The 24,566-nt window shown below is 40.8% G+C and overlaps 1 protein-coding gene across 1 annotated transcript in view; it reads left to right on the forward strand.

The window, feature by feature from the left end:
• The window catches only part of SYTL5 (synaptotagmin like 5), a 300,140-nt gene that overhangs the window by 271,677 nt on the left and 3,897 nt on the right, over window positions 1-24,566 (forward strand). Inside the window, exons 12-17 of the mRNA XM_012933704.2 lie at window positions 3,575-3,753; window positions 8,066-8,165; window positions 9,265-9,426; window positions 13,469-13,577; window positions 15,180-15,312; window positions 22,787-22,995. Of these exons, the coding sequence (XP_012789158.2) occupies window positions 3,575-3,753; window positions 8,066-8,165; window positions 9,265-9,426; window positions 13,469-13,577; window positions 15,180-15,312; window positions 22,787-22,995 (892 nt within the window). The remainder of the gene's footprint in view (window positions 1-3,574; window positions 3,754-8,065; window positions 8,166-9,264; window positions 9,427-13,468; window positions 13,578-15,179; window positions 15,313-22,786; window positions 22,996-24,566) is intronic.

The raw sequence follows: 24,566 nt of genomic DNA on the forward strand, positions 1-24,566 counted from the left end.
CATGTGTGGATTCTCAAATTGTCTTCTGTCTGTGAAGTCCTTTGATGACAAAATATTGTCATTGGAAATGTAACTATAGAGGGGTATAAAAGTAGTGAATTATGGTGATAAGATTCACAAACTAGGGGCTGGAGCAATAGTATAGCGGGTAGGGCGTTTGCCTTGCACATGGACGACCTGAGTTCAATTCATGGCATCCCATGTGGTCCCCAAACACTGCTAGGAGTAATTCCTGAGTGCAGAGCCAGGAGTAACCCCTGAGTATTGCTGGGTGTGACCCAAAAAGAAAAAAAAAGATTCTCAGACTGAAAGTCTAGAAACATTGTTTTTTTTTTCAGAGGAGTATCCCAGGAGGTTTTCAGGAGTTCCAGGGATCACAATGGAAATTTTCAGCTATGTTTAGCACAGGATTCAGTATGAGGGTCAGCTCAAGTGTCTAAGGATTCAGTGATGCTTGAGAGACCATGAGGTGCTGGGAATTGATCTTGAGCATCCACCCTAACCACTGTACTATCTTGCCTTTTTGTAGTGAAGCAAGATAGTTTTTATTAAATAAAACTTACTTAGGTGTGATGGTAGAGAAAAAGTACGTGTTCAAGAAAGTAACACAGATTTGAGAGAGTAAGCCACTATCTTACTTTTTATGTTATGGCACTATAAATAGTTTTGGTGAGCCAGACTTTTCTGTTCTAGAAAGGGACTATGTATTATTCTAGGAGCCCGTAACCTTCAAAGCATGGTCAATAAGCCAGTGGCTTTGTACCATGAGATCAGAAACTCTAAAACTTTGCCCATTGTCCAAGTGCCTGATGTTTCAGTAATAGCAGTTAAAGGTAAAAAATAACAACCAACTCGCCCATTTACTAATATTTAGCTTAAAAACTCTTAATGAACACTGGTACTAAAACTTGGCAGACACTTGAAAATAAAATAATGCATGCAAATTGAAATGAAAAATGTTGGCTTTCCATTCTTAACTAGCCCATAATGCCCTTACTAGTGAGTTGTGTGTACCTGCTGGGCACTGCATTTTTTGTCAAATCTTAGAATCTTATTGGACATTATCACCTTTAATTCCTATACCATATAAATTGCCATTAAAAAAAACTCTAGCCACAGAAACTACCAAAATTCAGTTTCACACATTCTGTGACATTCACTATCACTGTATCACTGTCATCCCGTTGCTCATCGATTTGCTCGAGCAGGCACCAGTAATGTCTCCATTGTGAGGCTTGTTGTTACTGTTTCTGGCATATCGAATATGCCATGGGTAGCTTGCCAGGCTCTGCCGTGCGGGCGGGATACTCTCGGTAGCGTGCCGGGCTCTCCGAGAGGGACGGAGGAATCGAACTTGGGTCGGCTGCATGCAAGGCAAATGCCCTACCTGCTGTGCTATCGCCCCAGCCCCTATGACATTATGGGGGAAAAAAAGAAAATAAAGTAAGCTGAAAAGATAGTACAATGGATAAGGTGCTTGCTTTTATCTTGGTTGACCAGGTTTGAGCCCAGAACCACATATGGTCCCTCAAGCCCTACCAGGAGTGACCCCTGAGCACTGAGCCAGGTGTAAGCCCTGAGCACTGGCAGATTCGCTCCCTCAACACAAGAAAAGAATAAAGTATGGTTTATTATTTTATTTACTGGCTTTAGGGCCACACCCCATCGATGCTCCAGGATTGCTCTTTGTCAGGGAACCACGCCATGCTGAGTATCAAACCTGTGCCTTCTGCATGCAAAACATGTGCTCCAGAACACAGGGCCATCTGCCCAGCCCAAAGAATTATTTACTCTTGACAGACGTTTGCATGATGACTGACAGATCTCACTATATTTCCCTTGAAGACTTAAAATTCCTGGTTCTGCTTCTGTGAATTTGCTATGATATTTTAGATTGTTTGACATCCTTTTGGGAACTGGAGATCTAGAACTTTCCTAGAAAAGCAGACTCTCATCCCAGAATCTTCCTTTTATCCAGATGCCCAGGAAATTTAAATGCAATTAACATTTTAAATAGCTTACAGAGATGAACCAGGGATGAAGGCACTCGCCCCAGCACCGTATAGGCCCCCGACCCACCACAAGTGACCCCTGAGCACTGGAGGGTGCCTCCAATACATATAAATAAATGCAAATGAAGTTTGATAATAAATAAATACAAATGAAGTTTGAAAATCATTGCTCAGAGCAAACTGCTAATGAAAATTTTGCTGTTTTTAGTAAATAGGGAATAAATTACATCACTCATGAGCTCTCTTTAAATCAACACTTCCAAATTACTTTAGAGGGGCTGGAATGATAGCACAGCGGGTAGGGCATTTGCTTTGCACGCGGCCGACCCGGGTTCGATTCCCAGCATCCCATATGGTGACAGGAGTAATTCCTGAGTGCATGAGTCAGGAGTAACCCCTGTGCATCACCAGGTGTGACTCAAAAAGCCAAATTACCATAGAATCATTGCTTTGCTCTTCCCCTGACTTAAGCCTAGAAGACATACTCGCCGCATCACCCATATCCTGGTCTTTTATAAGTCTTGTCTCTGCACAATTAGAAGAATATGATGAATGTAAAAGGAAAAGAAATCTAAATTCTCTTTGCCAACCCCATCATCCTTACTACCCAGAGGTTCACAGACAGGGCTTTGGAAAGTACTGGGTCACTTATGTACGCCTCCCAGGTGGTCTTATGTGACAGTTGTGTTGCTAAGATACAGAGTTTGTGCTTCTGGCATCAAAAGATAATTTTGTTACGTTTAATTGAAAATATGTCTCGTGCCATTAGTTTCTGGTGAGCAATTCATTCATCCTGGTAGATTTGGACTGATGATTGTCTACATTATTTATAGGTAGGTATACTAATTTATTGCCAAGCGTTTTGTTTTTGTGAGTTGCTATTTTATAGAGGTTTACAGAATGGGTTGCTGTTCAACAGAGTGTCTTGTGCTACCCATGTGGTCACACAGCTGCTCAGGGGACAGCCGGCAGCTATACGATTTTAACTTTCTCCTGTCACGCTCTTCTTAAACCTGCAGCTCCTGCTCCCCAGAGGCTGGCGGGATACTCTCTAGGGGTGCCAGAGGAGCTTGTGGTTCCTGCTAATACAGATATTGAAATCATCTTTCCTTTGTCTCAACCAGTGTAGTCTAGATCTGGAAGGTTAATGGTAACCTTAAGTCTCCCACTGTCAAGGAAGAAAGCTACGAGGATGGAGAGAGAAGGCGAAATTCAAACTGCCGCATGGCCCTGCCCCTGTTTTCAACTGGGAAAAGGATAAAGAAGGATTAGGCACTAATTTTCAAAAGTGGTGCTTCTCCTCTCACCAAGTTTTCTGCTTTCCTTACTCGCCACCTAAGATTTTTTTTTTTTTTTTTTGCTCTCGCTCAGGCTTGGATTTAATACACCACCAGAAAAACAAGTAGTTTTTGTTTTCTCTCACCCTGGGCATCCCAGTTTTGTTTTTTTAAATAAATGCCATGTACTTTAGTTGACAGAAGGGGGTGGCAGTGCGGGTTTTGTGAAGAGATGACTGATTAAAACAGCACTGGATTCATCTTTTTTAATCTTGTTCCTTCTAGACCAGCCTTAACAGCATGATGAGTGTTTACAGTGAAACAGGAGACTACGGTAATCTGAAGGTCAGCGGCGAGATCCTTCTGCGTATTAGCTACTGCTACAAAACTGGAGGACTGTACATTTTGGTCAAGCAGTGCAGAAATCTAGCCATAGGAGATGAAAAGAGACAGAGGACAGATGCGTAAGTGAAAAAGTACTCCTCAGACTGTTTCACTCACTGCCTTGTTGCTACATTGGTATTTTTCTTGAGTCTCAGAATCCTGGTTTGGTGGGGAGGGGCTGGCCACACCCAGTGGTATTCTGGGCTCACTCCTGATTTGACACTCAGGGATCACATCTGGCAGTACTCGGGGAACCATATAAAGTGCCAGCGATTGAACCTAGGTTAGTTGCATGCAAGGTAAGCATCCTACCCATGGTCCTATTACTCCAGTCCTCGGTCTTGGAATTTTTGACTCAAAGTTTTCTCAGAAAGCAGTCACTTTCCACCCATGCCACATTTCTAAGGATAATTGTAAGTGTATGTGTATAGCTGGGCCCACCACTACCTGTTTTTTATTTTATTTAGTTAATTTTTTTTCTTTTTGGGTCACACCTGGCAATGCATAGGAGTTATTACTGGCTTATGAACCAGGAATTACTCCTGGTGGTGCTCAGGGGACCATATGGGATGCTGGGAATTGAACCCCGTTCGAACACATGCAAGGCAAACGCCCTACCCGCTATGTTATCACTCCAGCCCTGCTACCTGTTTGTTTTTTTTCAAAGAAGATAATTCTTTTATTCTCAGAATTATTCTATAGGCAACATTCTCTCTTGTTTCCCAAATTGCTATCTTAAATCATTCTTCTTTATCTTCCTTTATTCCTTATTTTTCTTTTTTTTTCTTTTTTTTTATAATTTATTTATTTTTAATTAGAGAATCACCGTGAGGGTACAGTTACAGATTTATACACTTTTGTGCTTATACTTCCCTCATACAAAGTTCGGGAACCCATCCCTTCACCAGTGCCCATTCTCCACCACCCGTAAACCCGGCGTCCCTCCCACCCTCCCCACTCCCATCTCCCCCCCCACCCCACCCTGCCACTGTGGCAGGGCATTCCCTTCTGTTCTCTCTCTCTAATTAGCTGTTGTGGTTTGCAATAAAGGTGTTGAGTGGCCGCTGTGCTCAGTCTCTAGCCCTCATTCAGCCCGCAACTCCCTTCCCCCACATGGCCTTCGACTACAATGTAGTTGGTGATCGCTTCTCTGAGTTGCCCTTTCCCCGGAACGTGAGGCCAGCCGCAAAGCCATGGGGTCAACCTCCTGGTACTTATTTCTACGGTTCTTGGGTATTAGTCTCCCACTCTGATATTCTATATACCATAGATGAGTGCAGTCTTTCTATGTCTGTCTCTCTCTTTCTGACTCATTTCACTCAGCATGAAACTTTTCATGCCCATCCACTTAACTACAAAATTCTTGACTTCCTTTTTTCTAACAGCTGCATAGTATTCCATTGTATAGATGTACCAAAGTTTCCTCAACCAGTCATCCGTTTTGGGGCATTCGGGTTTTTTCCAGATTCTGGCTATTGTAAACAGTGCTGCGATGAACATACATGTGCAGATGTTGTTTCGATTGTACTTTTTTGCCTCTCTGGGATATATTCCCAGCAGTGGTATTGCTGGGTCAAATGGGAGCTCAACCTCTAGTTTTCTGAGAATCGTCCATACTGTTTTCCAAAAGGGCTGAACTAGCCGGCATTCCCACCAGCAGTGTAGAAGGGTCCCTTTCTCCCCACATCCTCTCCAACAGCGGTTGCTTTTGTTCTTTTGGATGTGTGCCAGTCTCTGTGGTGTGAGGTGGTATCTCAAGCAATCTAGTAAAAACAGAGATAAACAAATGGGACTACATTAAACTAAAAAGCTTCTGCACCGCAAGAGATACAGTGACCAGAATCCAAAGACTATCCACAGAATGGGAAAGGATATTTACACAATATCCATCAGATAAGGGGTTGATATCAATGGTATATAAAGCACTGGTTGAACTCTACAAGAAGAAAACATCCAACCCCATCAAAAAATGGGGCGAAGAAATGAACAGAAACTTTACCAAGGAAGAAATACGAATGGCCAAAAGGCACATGAAAAAGTGCTCTGCATCACTAATCATCAGAGAGATGCAGATCAAAACAACCTGCTACCTGTTTTTTAAAGAGCTATTTCTCAAGGTGATTCAACCCTGTCATATTTATAGTTTATACAGAAACAGTTCCTTGAGATAGAAAGTTGACCTGTTAGCTGACAGCCCACAAATGTATGAGCATCCTGTTCCTTTTTTTTCCCCTGGGAAATCCTCCAGAGAAAATTACTGGACTAGAGAGATAATAGAGATGTTTAAGTGCTTGCCTTGCATGCAGCACTCTCGCCGACTCTGATTCCCAGCACCACACAGGGTCTACTGAGCACCCCACCCCAGGAGTGATCCCTGAGCAAAGAATCAGGAGTGCTACAGTGTGTGCCCCTCACCACCTCCCCTCCCTGATAAAAAAAAGAAAGAAAATTACCAAGATGTGGGGCTGGAGGGAGAGATAGTACAATGGGAAAGTGGTGTGCCCTATACGGCCAACCCGAGTTCGACTCCTGCACCACATAGGGTCCTGAGTATAATGACAGCAGTGACCTCTGAGCACTGATGGGCATCACTGTCACTGTATCACTGTCATCCTGTTGCTCATCAATTTGTTCGAGCGGGCACCAGTAACGTCTCCATTTTGCAAATTGTTGTTATTGTTTTTGGTATATCGAATACACCACGGGTAGTTTGCCAGGCTCTGCCCTGTGGGCGAGATATACTCTACCCCTGTGCTATCGTTCCAGCCCACTGATGGACATAGTGAAAAAAAAACCCTAATAAAAGCAAACAAGCAAAAAATGACTAAAGTTTTACCCAACTGAACAACTCAAAAAGAAAAGTCTGGGGATTGGCCTGGGAAGGCAGATGCAGACTATTTTGTTGGAATATTTATTAGAATTAATTTTTCAAAAAAAACTTTAGTGGTCTTTATTTTTAAAACCTTTATTACTTTCAGTGATCAACTGTGGAAGCATAGGACTTCACATATAGTCAAAGTGGCAAAAGGAAAAGGCACATGAGGAAAGTCCTGGAGAATCAACACTTAATTGCCAAGTGTCCTTTCCTTGTGAAGTGGCATGGCATGTGCACAATTTTTCCAGTAACAAGTAGTGACAGTTCTTGTATGATATCGTCTACAAGGAAAGCTCATTTAGAGACACAACAGACAACATACTAAAATTTCCATCTCCCACAACAAAAGCAGGTATTTGGCATAAACAACTTTTGAAAATAAATAGTTAACACAGTAAGCCACTTACATCACTCTGGGAATGATGAAAATCTTCTCAAAGCGCATGTACTCAGAGGCCAAAAGCCCATCTTATAAGCAGGCATTTCTAAGGATAGCTATCTCAGGCTTCTGTGTTACCCCTTTTCCTCATAAAAATGCCCGTGGTTCAAAAAAATCACTGTATCACTGTCATCCCGTTGTTCATCAGTTTGCTCAAGTGAGTGCCAGTAACATCTCTATTCATCTCTGTCGCGTTCAGGTTCAGGGGAATGAGACCTATTATTGTTACTGTTTTTGACATATCGAATACGCCACGGGTAGCTTGCCAGGTTCTGCCATGCGAGATTCTGCATTGCTCTCTTTTGAGATAAATGTATCCCAATTAACAACATTAATATTGAAAGTGATGGCTTCAAAATGATCCGGCTTTGGTAATGACACTTTCGGCTCTGACAGCCAGGAGAAAAAACTGAGAAAATGCTAGCGTAGAACCCATCAGGTTATAGCAGGTTTCCATTGCCTCTCATTGGACGTCAATGTTGAAATGGAAAACATAAACCCAAAATATATTGGTGATCATTATTAGATTATACTTATGCATAAAATATGAGGTCCAGTGTCACCCAATTTAGTCCTCACAAATCCATGGGCTACAGTTAAATCAGATTTATAGATAAGAAATTGAGGCAGAAAGAAGTAAACTAACTTCGTCACTTCAGGAAAATCAGCCAGCAAGGTACGGAGTGATTAAAACCCAACTGACCTGAATCGCAAATTCACACTTTACCACTACACTGCTTGTCCTATGTAGATAAAGGACACGTTTACTTTGTCTCTGTCTCATATTTACTGGTCTGTTCCCTTTACCTTGTTTTTTGTCGCTGGTGGGGGGTTTGGAGAGTACATACCTGGTGGTGCATAGGGCTTACTCCTATATTTCTGCTCAGGAATCACTCCTGCAGGGCTCAGGAAACCATAAGTGGTGCTGGGGATTGAACCCAGGTTGGCCACATGCAAGGCAAGCACCTTACCTGCTATATTCTCTCCAGCCCTCCCTTTACCTTTTTAATTTACTAAGATCCCTGAGCACTTTATAGAATACTTACCAATAATTACTTTTGTCTTTTATCATTTACAGTTATGTCAAGTCATATCTCCTTCCTGGGAAGTCCAGAAACAATAAACGCAAGACCAAAATCAGAACAGGCACCAACCCAGAATTTAATGAGACACTAAAGGTAAAATGCCTTCTCATCGTAACTCAAGGGATCTCACAGTCTCATTGATTTTAGAAATACAGAAAATTTGCATGTCAATGTTCATATACGTTTTGGAAGAGTAAAATTTGTATAAGTTATCCTGATACCCATAAGTTTATTCACAGTTTTGGAAAAGAGAAAAAATGGAATTATTCTTTCTTATTTATTTCTCTGTTACTGCTGCAGTTGCTTCTTATTTCAAGATGATCCAGCAAAATTATATATGTGCTGCTATATCATGTTGCAAATTTGCTTTCACCCTTAGGAAAGCTGTGTTCTTTTGAGTTCTTCTTAAAAGAAGTTTATCACACTTTGATAATAGCAGATCACTTTGTATGCATTAATTGTTCTGCTAACACATTTTGAATATGTTCCATTTAGTTAGGGTTTCAGAATCTGGCCAGGTTTAGGTGTATAATAAATGAATATAAGATATAGAAATTGGATTTTTTTTTTGCTTTTTGGGTCACACCCGGCGATGCTCAGAGGTTACTCCTGGCTCATGCACTCAGGAATTACTCCTGGCAGTGCTTGGGGGACCATATGGGATGCTGGGAATCGAACCCAGGTTGGCCGCGTGCACGGGAAACGCCCTCCCCGCTGTGCTATTGCTCCAGCCCCAAAAATTGGATTTTTTAATCAAAAAGATGATAAATTTTAATTTTTTTCATTTTTCATTCATTTATTTTTGATTTGGGGGTACACCCTGCTCAGAGGTTACTCCTGGCTCTGTGCTTAGGAATTACATCTGGTGGGGCTACAGGGCCATAGGGAATGCTGGTGATAGAAGCCAGGTTAGTTGCATGCAAAGCAAGTGCCCTTTCTACTGTACTATTACTCTGGCTCCAAAATATGGTAAACTTGGTCACTCCTTTCCTGCACATCTGGAACTTAACTTCACAACACCTAAATGATCTGTATGCTAAAACTGAATTTCAGCAAAATGACTTGTTTTCTTCTTTGTTTGGTTCATATTACTAATGCAGATGATTTATATGATGGAAATAAATTTTAACTTGGTCTTGGAGTTGACCAGGGCCCTTCTTGTGGAAGATGATGTTGAAAATTTCTTTTGCAGTACACTATCAGTCACACCCAGCTGGAAACGAGAATTCTGCAGCTTTCAGTCTGGCACTATGATCGATTCGGACATAATAGCTTCCTTGGAGAGGTGGAGATTCATTTTGACTCATGGAACTTTGAAAATACAAGTGACATGTGGTTTGAGCTTCAGCCCAAGGTAGGAAATGCTTCCAGATTAGTCACTTATGCAACTAGACAAGTTCAGCAAAATTGACGTCATGAACCTAAAGAATTCAAAGACTTTCCGGTTTCAAGTGACAGTCTGAAAAGGTTAGCATGGTTAATATTGGCATAATAGACTATATACTGCAAGCACATAATTTTTATTATTTGGTCTGCTCAAAATCATTAATCATTTAAAGGTTTCCATGGAAATTCATACCATTTGATCCTATTAGAGAAAAATATCTTCATTTACCTACAGGCAAACACATATCTATAGAGTAAGGTCCATCTCAAAATATTTTCCATAAGCAAAAGTGATCTTGCTTGGCTCACATGGTCAAGTGACAATAGCTGAAGTATCTGATTTTCTACATTTCTACTTAGAGATTCATAAGCCAGACCTTGAGTTATATTCAGAAAAGTAATTGCAAAACTGGTGCTAGAAACTAAATGCCAACATAGTATGTTCTAAGCTAGATCAACAGTATCTTGGATTCATTTTATAAAACTGGAGGCTCTATACTTTTACAGTAATTTTAAGACAAAAGTAAGGTAGAGAATATTAGATTTATAAAACCAAAGATTATTGTTATATAACAATGAATGAAAAGGATATGATGGTGGACTCAAACTTTTCGGGCTCAGCCCTGGTCTTACCACTATGTTAGTTTGGGCACATTATGTAACTTGCTGGGCCTTGTTGTTCTTATCTGTAATATAATGATTGAAATGAGCTTATAAGGATGCTATGAGGCTTGAGCTGCATCCCATGTGATGCTTGCACTATAACGTCAGGAACATTGTACACAACAATTGCTAGGTAGCTCCTATGTTACATGAGTCTTTAGATGGCAATTGACAGAAATGCCAGATTGCAACGCTAAGAAGATATAAAAGGAAATTATTGTCAGTGCTTATCAAGTGTGATTTGATCCAGATTCTTTAATCTTATCTAAGACCCAAAGTTTCTTTCATCTGTGTGGGCCTCCCTCACTAGCTCTAGTCCTGCACAGCTATAGATCTTAGACACTTGAGCGGCTGTAAGCCTCTCACCACCCTGCATCACTATGTCAGAGAGGAGAGAGTACATCTTCCAACAATCCAACCAATGCCCTTGGTCCTGGCTCTTCTAATCCTCATTACTTTATTTGCTCGTTCCGAGCTAATTCCTGTGGCCAGGGAGGTGAGCTACCTCAACTCACTGAAGACAGTCAGCCCGTACTCTGGTCCTGGAGATGGCATTGCTCCAGAGAAAATCCAGGTACAGAAGTACTAAGGGATTCTAGACAGAAAAGCAAATGTTGATTTTCATCAACAGTAACAAACACTGATCAGCATCAACAGCAGCATCACTCATGTTTCATGGGAAATTTACAACCATCCTATGAGGTAAGTATCGATCATCTCCATTTGATTTAATAAAACGGACACTTTGAAGTTAAATAAGGCTTTCTGGTGAGCACTTATCTCTGTTGACCTCATACTTGGACTTTAAATGCATCAAAAAACTTTAAGAGGTAAAATTAGTCTATGGGTAAAATTGACACTAAAATATAACAGAAATCATAAAACACGAAGTAACTACTAACTACTGGCTAACACATTTGATAGGGATAGGAAGCATAGAATTAACAACAAATAAGTCTGCAATAACATAATATTCCTCTGATATTAATATGGGAAACAATGTAGTGTTTATAGTACTAAGTGCCTTCAAATTGAATGAAAAATATCCTTTCATAAAGAGTAGCATTTTAATATGATTTAACAGCTTCCCTTTATAAAAAATTAAGCATAAAAGCCTCATAGTTTTGAAAATATCCATGGCATAAGAAGAGGCAGGACATGGGGTGAAGTACCAGTACCATAGTTCATAAAATTAACCTGCCTGTCATAAATTTTAACTTTAAAGCACACAGGGAATCTGTAGAAATTAACTTGGAGGGTTTCTAGTCTATTTCCTGGAAATGGCCATCTAGGCACGCTCTCTCAGAGATTTAAGGCCCAACAATGATTCCTATTCCCATTGGATCACCTCACTTTCTACCATAAGGGGAAGGCATCTCTCGGATCCCTCTAAGCATACAGGAGCTATGATTGTGTTTCATATCTGTGGAATTCCACTGGTCTGAAGATGTGTGTGCAGGTTCCCCAGATGATCCTCTAACCAGGTCTATCAGAGTTTTATCTCCAGTCTTCACCTGAGACTCTCCTTAGACTTTTTCTTACATGAGAAGAGAACCAGAAGTTCCCAGGATCTAATGTACCTCCCGCCACAGAGGCTAAATCCTTAGCCAGTAACTGAAAGAAGAGCAGGTTTTAATGCGCCACTGCCTTCCTAAGAGAGAGAGAGGAAAAAAAAACCAAAAAACTCCAATGTGTTAACTCTAGTTCTCAAGCAGAGGGGTCGCATCTAGCCTGAGTTCTGCCCTTCCTTGATCTGCTTCTGTCCCCTTCTTCCCTGGCCTCTCCTAGAGCACTTCTTTATTAAGTTGGTTCCCTAAGAACCCTCACTTTACAATCAGTTTCTGTGGCTGTCAACAGTGTCTCTAATCCCTGTCATTTTTCTCTGCTATGCTTCCTCTGGCACACACAGACTTTTGATTCAGACTTGCTTGGATACAACTCGTTCCAAAAACAGGCAGGACGGGAGCAAAAACATGCTTGGTACATTGCTTCCTGCTTCATTAGTGGCTCAGCCTGAAGATGTGTGTGCTTGATTATCAGTCAAGTCTGAGAAGTATCACTTCATTCTTTGTCTCCTGTCTCAGTCATTTAAGTGCAATCATCACTTAATCAGCTACAGCTATAGTAGGAGCAGCCCCAGAGACTTAATGTTTCTTATAGATTCTCCAGCTGAGGAGGTGATGTATGAGCTACAGGGACCAATTGCCTTAGTAACAGAGGATGGGAATTTACAGTCTTTAAATATTCAGAAATAGTTACATTCTTTTGTAGTGGGAATATTGGAAAGACAAAGTGCCTTGTTTATTGGGTCTTCATGAAAGTCCTTTGGCACTTACTTTTGTTTTTGCTAGGTCTTACAGTACTAAGCCATGGAGGAGGCTGATACTGTATGGGAAAATAACTCAAGATGCAAATGTATTGTTTTAAAGGGGGGGCGAGTATAACTCGTTTTACTACATTCATTGTTACCTAGACCTCATTATCTTTCTGAAAAGCATGTTTGGTGGGGAGAAAAGAAGGGCTTGTTGGTATGAATTGCTTTTCATATGTTCCGCTAATGTTCTATTATGAAAACAAGGACTTTTGACACTCAACAGTAAGCTTAAGTGTTTTTTCCCAGTGAAATCTCTATTCTACCTTCAGTTCCTATGGATTTACAACTTAGATGAAAGGGTTTCTCTTTGTTTGACAGTTTGGGCAGATTTGTATATAATTTGTTATTGAGAACTCTGCTTCTCACTCCCATGGAAAGTGAATCTCTCTCTTTTAAAAAATAGTTATCTGACTATCATGCAAGCACTTTCACAGAGTTTCCCCAACTTCTTGTGGCAGCTCTTAAATCAGTAACTGATAATATAATTGATGGAATTAATGGTCACAGTTTGGCCACCAAGTGTATACTATACATTTAAATGTGGGCTACAAAATTAAAAACCTCAGGGGCAGGAGCAATAGTACAGCAGATAGGGCATTGCACATGTCCGACCTAGATTCAATCCCTTACATTCGATATAGTCCCCGAGCACTGCAGGGAGTGATTTCTGAGCACTGGTCCAGGAGTAACCTCTGAGCATCACGGGGTATTGCCCCCCAATTCTTTTTGGCTTTTTTGGGTCACAACCAGTGATGCTCAGGGCTGACTCCTGGCTCTGCACTCAGGAATCACTCCTGGCGGTGCTCGGGGGACCATATGGGATGCTGGAAATGGAATCCGGGTTGGCCGTGTGCAAGGCAAATGCCCTACCCGCTGTACTATCGCTCCAGCCCCTCGCCCAAAAAAATTTTTAAAAATCAATGAAGATGCAAGCATTGTTGCAATTTCTTTTCACCTGTCTCTCTATGGTCAGGTGGAGTTAGCTGCTGATATCCATCATCAGTACAAAGGAGAACTGACAGTTACTTTACGTTACATTCCCTCAAGAGCAAACCTGATGCTTCCACTGGAACCAATTCAAGGTATAATAAAACCAAATTATTTTGATCAAGCATATTCTTTTTCTGCAAGTTTGGGGGGTGAGAATTGGGTATTGGTTGTGCTGTGTCATTCTGGCTCTACATGTACAATATGTAAAGGGCTGGGTGCCACTGCTTGGGGGAGAGTTAAGACGTACCTACAACATGTGGTGAAAAGTGTGTGACTCTTACAAGGAAACTACTACGTTCATACTTAGAAAACAGTCTTGGGGCCAAGGATATGGCTCAACTAGTAGAGTCCATGCTTTATATGTGCATGGCCCTGAGTTCCATCCTGCGAGCATCATCAGTGAGTCCTCTAGAAAACAACAAAATATAACCAGCCTTAATGGTGATATTGTCTAGATGTCTCAGCGATAAAGGATTTTCCCTAGCATGAACTAGAAGAAAAGAGGGGCACAGAAAAGAAGAAGGTCTTCTGAGAAGGGGCATAGATATAGAAAGCTGCTTTATAGATTCATGACATCCAAAGCTACTTCAGGGAATCTAGAAGCAGAAGTTGACCTAGGACGCAGAATGCAAACGAAAATCTCCAGACGGAGACAACTTTTAAATCCCTCTTGTCCTTTTTCTGTCAACTGGAATAGACAGATGTCTTTCTTTTCATTCACTTCATCCTCTTCCACAATATGTGCGGCCCTGTGCAAGTAACTAGTTATCTCTCAGCCTCAGTTTCCTCACCTTAAAGAGATTTTTTAGTATCAAATAAATTCATTCATTCATATCAAGTTTTTATAATGCTAGTAGATAGAGGTGGTGGTGGCAGTGGTGAAAGATTTTATCCATATTTATCATATTTTGTCAAAACAAAAATGTAACATGGGGAGAATTTTTCTGTCATGCATATATGTAATTCTGCCTAGTCCATAGCCTTTATTGCTGACCCTACATAGAGTTTACAGCTTACAAAACTAAAATATCAAATAAGATAGCTATGGAATTGGTGGTGTGTCAGGGGAGGGGGGGCTGGACTGGAGTGATAGCACAGCGGGTAGAGCATTTGCCTTGCACACAGGCGACCTGGGTTCGATTCCTCCGCCCCTCTTGGAGAGCCCAGCAAGCTACCGAGAATATCCCGCCCTCACGGCAGAGCCTGGCAAGCTACCTGTGGCAATTTCAATATGCCAAAAACAGTAATAAGTCTCACAAGGGAGATGTTACTGGTGCCCGCTTGAGCAAATCGATGAATAACGGGGATGAGAGTGCTATGAAATTGGGGGGGGGGTGCTGAATCTTGGTGCTTCTGTGTGGCTTTCAATGTAGCTTTTTCTTGAGAGAAGGAATGTGACCCAGGTTTTCTATTTTATGCTTTTGTACCCCTGTTAAAAAAATAGACCTTGTAGTGCTTAAATATTTGACTTATATGCTTATTTTTAAACAAACAAATGAAAATTCTACTCAGAAAGAATCCAATGTAATAAAGTTATATGAATATATAGAAAAAATACACTAACACAAAGACCACATTGGGTCAGTAAAGGAAAAATAATTTGGCAGACTTTTTTTGTAAATTTTGAAATGGAACCCACCATCTTTATCTCTTCCCTTCTTCTCTTTCCTCTCTTATTTTTATGGCTGATGCAGTGAAGAAGACCTTTACAAGAGAGAAGAAAGAATCACCTATACTTTCTGGAGGAATGCTTGAAGTGTTTATCAAAGAGGCAAAAAATTTGACTGCGGCAAAGTCAGGAGGCACTTCGGATAGCTTTGTGAAGGGGTAATTTGTTTGAGCTAATTTTAATTAATTTTGTTCTAGACTAAGGGATCTATAATACAGGAGATATCAGTCATGGTGAGGCATCCATGTTCTTATTCTAAATATATTATGAAAGAGTTTCCTTTGGATATTGGCTCTTTTTTAATTTTTGGAAAATTTGCCAGGTAGATTAAACTGTATTTAGATTAATTCTATCAAATATTGTTTTTTTAAAAAAGTTTTTTAAAAAACTTAATATGATAAACATAATACTCAGCCTTCTTTCCTCCCTTTCTTTTTGGTTTTTGAGCCACACCCAGTGGTGCTGGGGATCAAACCCTGGTGAGTCACATACAAGGCAAATGGTCTACCTGCTGTACTATTTCTCTAGCAACTCAGCATTACTTTTCTATAGCTAAATTTTAAAGTAGCAAAAAATTTGGACCTGAGAGATAAACTCAAAGGGCTGAAGCACATGTTTTGCATATGGAAACCTGGGTTTTTTTTTAATTAATAGTTTATTTTTAATTAGTGAGTCAACGTGAGGGTACAGTTACAGATTTATACATTTTTGTGCTCATGTTTCTCCCTTACAAAGTTCGATAACCCATCCCTTCACCAGTGCCCATTCTCCACCACCAGTAAACCCAACATCCCTCCCCCCCCCAGTCCCGTCTCCCCCCACCCCACACTGCCACTATGGCAGGGTATTCCCTTTTGTTCTCTCTCTCTGATTAGGTGTTGTGGTTTGCAATAAAGGTGTTGAGTGGCCATTGTGTTGTCTCTAGTCTATATTCGGCCTGCATCATCTTTCCCCCACATGACCAACAACCATATTTTAATTGGTGTTCCCTTCTCTGAGTTGCCCAGAATGAGAGACCAGCCTCCAAGCCATGGTGACAACCTCCTGGTACTTATTTCTACTATTCTTAGGTGTTAGTCTTATAGTCTATTATTCTATATTCCACAGATGAGTGCAATCTTTCTATGTCTGTCTCTCTCTTTCTGACTCATTTCACTTAGCATGATACTTTCCATGTTGATCCACTTATATGCAAACGTCATGACCTCATTTTTTCTAACAGCTGCATAGTATTCCATTGTATAGATGTACCAGAGTTTCTTCAACCAGTCATCTGTTCTAGGGCACTCAGGTTTTTTCCAGATTCTGGCTATTGTAAACAGTGCTGCGATGAACATATAAGTGCAGATGTCATTTCGACTATACTTTTTGGCTTTTCTGGGATATATTCCCAGCAGTGGTATTGCTGGGTCAAATGGGAGCTCAACCTCTAGTTTTTTGAGAATCGTCCATATTGTTGGAAACCTGGGTTTGACCCCAGCTACCAGAAGGACCTGTGAGCATCATCAGGAGCAATCCCTGAACACAGGGGCAGGTGTGACTAAGCACTGTGGGAATGATTTCCCTTCCCCCAAAAAACAATCCAAAGTAAAATACAAAGTTGTCATGAAATACTTAACATTGAAGAATAACAAAGAGTTAATAGGTAACATGCATTACAGAAACATGTTCCTGAATGAATAATGGAAAGTACTAAAACTTAGTTGACAGGGGTCAGAGAGAGAGAGAGTTCAAAGGAATGGAGCACATGTCTTGCATGCAATCTAGGTCCCCAGGTTTTATTTTTGGCATCACATGACCTTCAAAGTAGTACAACAGGCCTGGCCACGAAAACCATCATGTCTCAACAACCCCTGAGCATTGCTTGGGAGACCACCCCACTCCCCCACCACAGAATAAAAAAGAAAACAAAATTGTAGTTGACTATAAGCCCTGCACTACACTTAATATTTCTTTTTCTCTTTTTTAAATCTTTGAATAACCGTGATACAGTTACAAAGCTTTCATGCTTAAGTTTAGTCATACAATGATTGAACACCCATCCCTTCACCAATGTACATTTTCCACCACCAATATCCCCAGTATTCCTCGGCCCCCTGTCCCGCCCCTCTCCCTGCCTGTGTGGCAAACAATTTCCCTCTTTCTCTCTCTACTTATGGGCCTTATATTGTTTGCAATACATATAAAGAGAGGCCATCACGTTTGGTTCTTTATCTGTGTTTAGCACACATCTCTCATCCCAAGCAATCCCTCCAACCATCATTGACTTAGTGATCCCTTCTCTATCCTAACTGCCTTCTCCCCCATCTCATGAGGAAGGCTTCCTACCCTGGAGCAATCTTGCTTGCCCTTGTCTCTACTGTCCTTGGGTGTTAGTCTCATACTGTTATTTTATCACTGAATATTTCTTTTTTTTTTTTTTTTGCTTTTTGGGTCACACCTGGCGATGCACAGGGGTTACTCCTGGCTCTGCACTCAGGAATTACCCCTGGCCATGCTCAGGGGACCATATGGGATGCTGGGATTTGAACCCGGGTCGGCCGCGTGCAAGGCAAACGCCCTACCCGCTGTGCTATCTCTCCAGCCCCATCACTGAATATTTCTTAAGTAGAAATTGAGGTTCTGAGATTCTTCATCTGTAAGACGCAATAATCTTTATTCTTTGATTTCTTAGCAAACAATATGTATATTGAATGCTGTATCTGCCATCTAACAATTCATATATAGAAAGAGCTGCTATTCTAACATTCCTGCTTCCATCATATTTCATGATTCTCCATCCCTCCTACCCTCGGGAACTTTCAATTTTCCTCTGAGTTTCATTTCTTGAAAGAGGAAAAAATTTTGAATATGCTTTATCATCATTTGATGCTGGCAATGTACTACCACAAAAATATTGAATCCTTGATAGTTTGCTGTCTTGGGGGAAATCGTAAAAATTGAAGCTGTCAGAACAATCTCTGGAGATATCCACTACAGAGTGCTTTGGGCCACTCTTGAATTGTCTGCTTGATATTTATTCCCATTTTTTGGTGTACAGGGCAGTTTCTTGCAGAAATTCACCCTTTAAGTAAACATTCTAACCCATTGTAGACTACCCAAATAACAAAACCCTATTGATAATCTTTTTTAAGTTTTCCTCCCTTGTAGTTTCAGAATTAGAATAATGACTTTTATTAATTCAAGCAAACACATGAAGACACCCGGACCAAACACTACTGCTACAGTTTCGAAACTGAGACATGAGTCCAACCCACACAGAGAACACAAAATAGAGAAAATAAAACAGTTCCCCACACTAGCTGGCCATGAGAATAATTCATAATTATTTATCTGGTGATCATTTTTGGTATTTTTTTAAAGTGAAGCAAGACTGTTTACTAGAAAGAAATTTACTTAGAAAGATGTGGAGGGAAAGAAAGGAAGGAATATGTATTCAAGACATGAGCTTAAAATGCCTCAATATATTTTCCTTCAATTTTTATTCAGGCTTTGTGATAAACAGTACTGTTAATAATAGTTTTAGGTACACTAAACAACCATTACAGAGTCAGTGTACCTCCATCAATATCTCGAGATCTCCTTCCACTCCCACCTGACCCTTTAGCAAATTAATTTTAAAATTGCAATTAGTATAGTTTGGGTCACATACCATGGTGCTAGTTTTTACAGTTATGATGTACCCAGTGAGTTCATTTCTTTACCATCAAAGTATTCACGACCTTCCTTGGTCCATGTTAACTCTAGTTTTTCTCATCATCTCCAACCTCCCAAACACTCCTCACTTTACTTGACATTCTCAGTTTTCTGGACAGTGAATCTATGACAAAGGACTCAGTGCATAATTAGAGCAAGGAAAGCCTCTTCAACAAATGGTGCTGGGGAAACAGGATAGCCATATACCAAAAAATAATAATAATAAAGAAATTGGATCCATTTATCACACTGCAACAAAAGTTAATTGAGGGGCTGGGGCAATAGCACAGCAGGTAGGGCGTTTGCCTTGCACCCGGCCGACCCGGGTTCGATTCCCAGCACCCCATATGGTCCCCTGAGCACCACTAGGGGTAATTCCTGAGTGCAGAGCCAGTAGTGACCCCTGTGCATCGCCGGGTGTGACCCATAAAGCAAAAAAAATAAAAAATAAAAAAGTTAATTGAAGACCTTGAAATTAGACCAAAATCTGTAACCTACACTGAGGAAAAAAAGCAGAACTTCCCAGGATAAGAAATTCAGAGTTGTTTTTCATTCATTTCATTCCATTGGCCAGAAATATACAGGGCTTCTAAAGTCCTCTTAGAAAAGAGTAATTTTCCCTACAAGCCTTTGCCCTCACACATTCTAACCAGCACAAAGAGTGGGTGCCTGAAGTATCCTCACTGGTTAGTGCCCCAGTCCCAGTCTGTTTCTTCCAAATACTCTTTCTCACAGTAGATTTAACACAGAAGAAGCATTTGATTTGGATCCTGCTACTGAACTTTGCCTCTCTGCCTACCTACTGAGTCTCGCTACTCACAATCTTATGAGATAATCATACAGCCTCAATGTGACCTTGCAGGGATGACTTAACCTCTGATGTGGTTTTCACTTGATCATGTTGAAACTTTGTGAAGCAGAAATAATAAAAGACAGTATCTTTGTTCTATAAAGGCAAATAGCCAGCAACTTTTGAGTAAATTTTTCCTCTAATTAAGGATTAAACTAGTTTTAAATGAACCTCATATTTTTTAAGAATATGATAGGTAAAGCAAGAATATATCCCTAATGTAAGATATAACTTTATAAAACATGAAACATGAAAGACCTAATTATTGTATCTCATTGGACAGAACTTAGTCACATGGGTATAGTAGCTGCAAGGTAAATTGTGTAATGTAGTCTATCTGGGCAACTTATACCCAACAAGAAAAAATAGGATTCCTTTTTGTTGCTGGTGGTTATTTTGAGAGAAAAATATGAAAAGACGACTAGGAAATTAATAGTCTCTACTTTATGCATGAAAGAAAATTTCAAGTGTTCCAGTGTATCTTCTTTATTTTAAGGTCATTTGTTTTCTGTGTTTGGGGGAGATATCTTGGGGGTGGGATTTTGGTACCACCCCTGGCTGTGCCCAGGGACTGTTCCTGGCTTACTGGAGGGGATTCATTACCTGTGGTGCCTGGGAAGCCATGCAGTGCTCAGGGTCATACCAGTGTTCCTTCATGCAAAGCACATGCTCAATCAGCCCGTTGTGTGATCTCCTCAGACCTGTTTTGTAGCATTTTATTTATTTGTTTATTTATTTATTTATTTATCATTTGATGTACTAATTCCATTACATACTCTTTCTTAAATAAACTCCCGGATTCATCAAGTACCTATAGTCTACTCCTATTGTGGGCAAAATAGTGATTTAAAATTATTTTTGTGGTAGTTTTGCTTTATAACAATATACAGTTTTCAATCAGAGTAGAGAACTGGATTTTTTTAAAATTTTATTTTATTGAATCACCATGAGATACAGTTACAGGCTTTTATGTTTGAGTTACAATCATACATTGTTCAAACATCCATCCCTCCACCAGTGCACATTCCCCACCACCAATCTCCCCAATATACGCCCACTTTCCACCCTCCCCCTGCCTCCATGGCACACAATATTCCCCACACTCTCTCTCTCTCTACTTTTGGGCGTTATGGTTTGCAACATAGATACCAAGAGGCCATCACTTTTGGTCCTTTATCTACTTTCAGCACACATCTCCCATCCCGACCGATCCTTCCAACCATCATTTTCTTACTGATCTCTTCTGTATTCTAGTTGCCTTCTCCCACCGCTCATGAGGCAGGCTTCAAACTATAGAGCAATCTTCCTGGCCCTTGTGTCTACCATACTTGGGTGTCAGTCTCATGTTATTTTGTATTCCACAAATGAGTGCAGTCCTTCTATGTCTGTCAGTCTCTTTCTGACTCATTTCACTTAGCATGATACTCTCCATATCTTCCCACTTATAAGCAAATTTCATGACTTCATCTCTCCTAACAGCTGCATAATATTCTATTGTGTAGATGTACCAATGTTTGTTTAACCAGTCGTCTGTCCTCGGGCACTCGGGTTGTTTCCAGATTCTGGCTATTGTGAACAGTGTTGCAATGAACATAAAGGTACAAATGTCATTTCTACTGTGCTTTTTTGCATTGTCGAGATATATTCCCAGAAGTGGTATTGCAGGATCATATGGAAGTTTGATTTCTAGAGAACTGGGATTTTGCTGTGAATACACTGCAGGAGGCACCAGTATGAGGAAAGAATGAGATAGGAAAGGGAGGAACATTTATAAAAACCTTCTGATTAGACAAGTTACCACTGTAGGCAACTAGCGATTAAATCCACTGGGGACAGAAGAAGCTCTGGGGAACGTACCTTAGGTAGGACTGTCCCTTCAAGAGATAGGAAAGCTGAGGAATTCATCCACCATATTTCTTTCTTTTTTTTTTTACAGAGTCTGAGTTCATTTTTATTTTTTTAAAACTTTTTATTAGTGAATCACCGTGAGGTACAGTTACAAACTTAATGGACTTAAGTGTTTGCATTTCAGTCATACAGTGATCGTTTACCCATCACTCCACCAATGTTAATAAGATTAAGAAGCATTTAACTTGAGTATATTAGACGGAGTATATATATATATATATATATATATATATATATATATATATATATATATATTTGCTTTTTGGGTCACACTCGGCAATGCACAGGGGTCATTCCTGGCTCATGCACTCAGGAATTACCCCTGGCGGTGCTCAGGGGGACCATATGGGATACTGGGATTCGAACCCGGGTCGGCCGCGTGCAAGGCAAACGCCCTACCCGCTGTGCTATCTCTCCAGCCCCCTAGACGGAGTATATTTAACTAGGTTCCTCTGCCGGTACCTTCATACATGAGGCCTGTCTGAATGAATCCACCATATTTCTAAATTGAGTGATTGTAGGTTTCTTTTGTTTGGGGAGCACACCCAGCTGTGCACACGGCTTATTTCTGGCTCTGCACTTAGGAATCACACCTGGTAGTTGCAGGGGATCATACAGGATGACAGGCATTGAACACAGGTCAGCTGCATATATGGCATTTTACCTGCTGTACGATCTTTCTAGCCTGATTGTAGGTTTCTGCTAAGGAAATTAAATCCCCACGGTTTCCTTACTATATATGAGCTGAGCCAGTTCTTACTGCACCGGAGAAAGTCCTTAATTGGAGAAGCCAAGAGACACAGACACTTGAGACAGGAAGCCTGTCAGCATGCCAGGAACTGCTCATTCTGGCTGCAAGTCAACTCTGGTAAAAGATAATCTGAGGCAGACCATTAAATTGTGTTTTCCACCAAAGGTATTTTCATTTTAAGATAAGTGAAGAGCCAAAATCAGATTAGGAAGGAGAGGCTAAGAGCGTTTTGCAATTACCTCACTTAAAAGAAATAATAACCCAATCCAATAAATCCACATTTAAACATAATAGCCAGGAGAAAAGTCAAATGCATAGTTCACACACACACATCCACCAGAAATGATGGGAAAATCAAATGACTACTCAAGGATGCCACTTCCGGCCTATCACCTCACTTATGACCTGACTGTGTTTTCTTTGGCAGCTACCTGCTTCCTGATGATAAGAAAGCCACCAAGCACAAAACTACGGTAATAAAAAACAGTGTTAACCCTCAATGGAATCATACTTTCATGTTCAGTGACCTGAAACCACAGGATATAAATAATGTTTGCCTAGAACTTACTGTCTGGGACAAAGAGGCCTTTTCCAGCAACATCTTTCTTGGAGGAGTTCGTTTGAATTCTGGAAGCGGTGAGGAGCTTTGGGAACCCTGAAATGGTCTGAGACTGGGGATGGGGTAGGGGAGTGGTTCCTTCAGGTGGCTATGGAAGAGGTATCTAGGTAGTTTCAGTTGTGTCTGAAATTGTCACAGATGCACCATTTCTTTCTTTTTTCAAAAGTTTTATTTTCATAAAGTTGTTCACAGTAATTGATTGCATTCAGTATTTCAACACCAATTCCACCACCATCACACCTTCCTACCACCATTATTTTGAATTTTCCCACCACCATTCAAGCCTGCCCCACAGGCAGATGCTAGATTATTTATTTTGTATTGCTTGTTAGGAAGAGCATGAGTGGTCATGCAGCCGCGAAAGTGGCTGCATGCTCCTGAAATTCTAAAATTTTAAATAATTAGGATCTGGAGAAATCTCTGTAGCGAGCTGCTCAATTCCAAGATTCATTTGTGAGTCTCTGGATCATGGCCGTTAATGCACTTAAAAGGGACCCGGAGGCAGTTTGTGGGCATGAGAGCCAGGACCGCATAGGGGCTGGGAGATAGGAAGGAGCGGCTCATCCCTGATCCCTTGAGGTCTGGAGTTTGCAGTCACTGGTCCCGCATATCTGGGTTTTTCACTGGGTTCTGGAGGTTTGCAACCACCGGGATTTATAGGGAGCAAATGGAGGGATAACGCCTGCTCCCTTTTGAGACACCTGGTAAAATTGGATGCACCATTTCTTAAGGGGCTTCATTCGTATCCTTAGGCTAGAATTTTGGGATGTAAAATGTACATATTCAGTCCTTTCAAAAACTTCTTTGGACATTTTAGTCTAAGGAAATTTCACCTACACTCAGGCATTTAGGCTTTGCTTGGAGGAAGATATCTGATATAGCACAAACCTCTGAAGAGTGAGAAAGGGACTTCCAAGACAGACTTTGCTTTATCCTTTCAGTTCTGTCCAGCTCATAGTCATTAATCATTCTGATTAAATTGAAGGGAAATCCAATTTCCCCCTGAAAATAGTATCAGAAGTTATTCAAAGAGTTCATGGAAGTGTACCATTGTTGCCACAAGCCACAACTATAACCAGGTAGATTGGAGGTTGCAGTACTAGAGCATATGCTGTCTTCAAACTCATTATCCCACAGTTTACTTCGGACTTAAAATTGTCTGTGTGCACCATGGTCCACATTACAATATTTCTACTGAGAATGACTCCACCTTACAATGCTGTACTTGTTTATAGATTGAGGACCACTGAGAATATCTATTGAACTAAACTGGAACCTACCCAAAGAACTGGTCTTTTTTTGCCCTTTTGGGTCACACCCAGCAATGCTCAGGGGGTTACTTCTGGATCTGCACTCAGGAATTATTCCTGGCAGTGCTCGGGGGACCATATGGGATGCGAGGGATCGAACCTGTGTCATCCACGTGCAAGGCAAATACTCTCCCCACTGTACTATCGCTCCAGCCCAAGAAGTGACCTTGTTGTCAAGGAAGAGCTTCAAGGCCCGGTTCAAACTGCTTATCTGCCATGGTAATTCAGTCTAACTGAGCCAGCTCTCTGCTGAACCACCTAGAAGAAAAAGAGAAGAG

This window comes from Sorex araneus, chromosome X (genome assembly GCF_027595985.1).
Source record: "Sorex araneus isolate mSorAra2 chromosome X, mSorAra2.pri, whole genome shotgun sequence".
Taxonomy (NCBI): domain Eukaryota; kingdom Metazoa; phylum Chordata; class Mammalia; order Eulipotyphla; family Soricidae; genus Sorex; species Sorex araneus.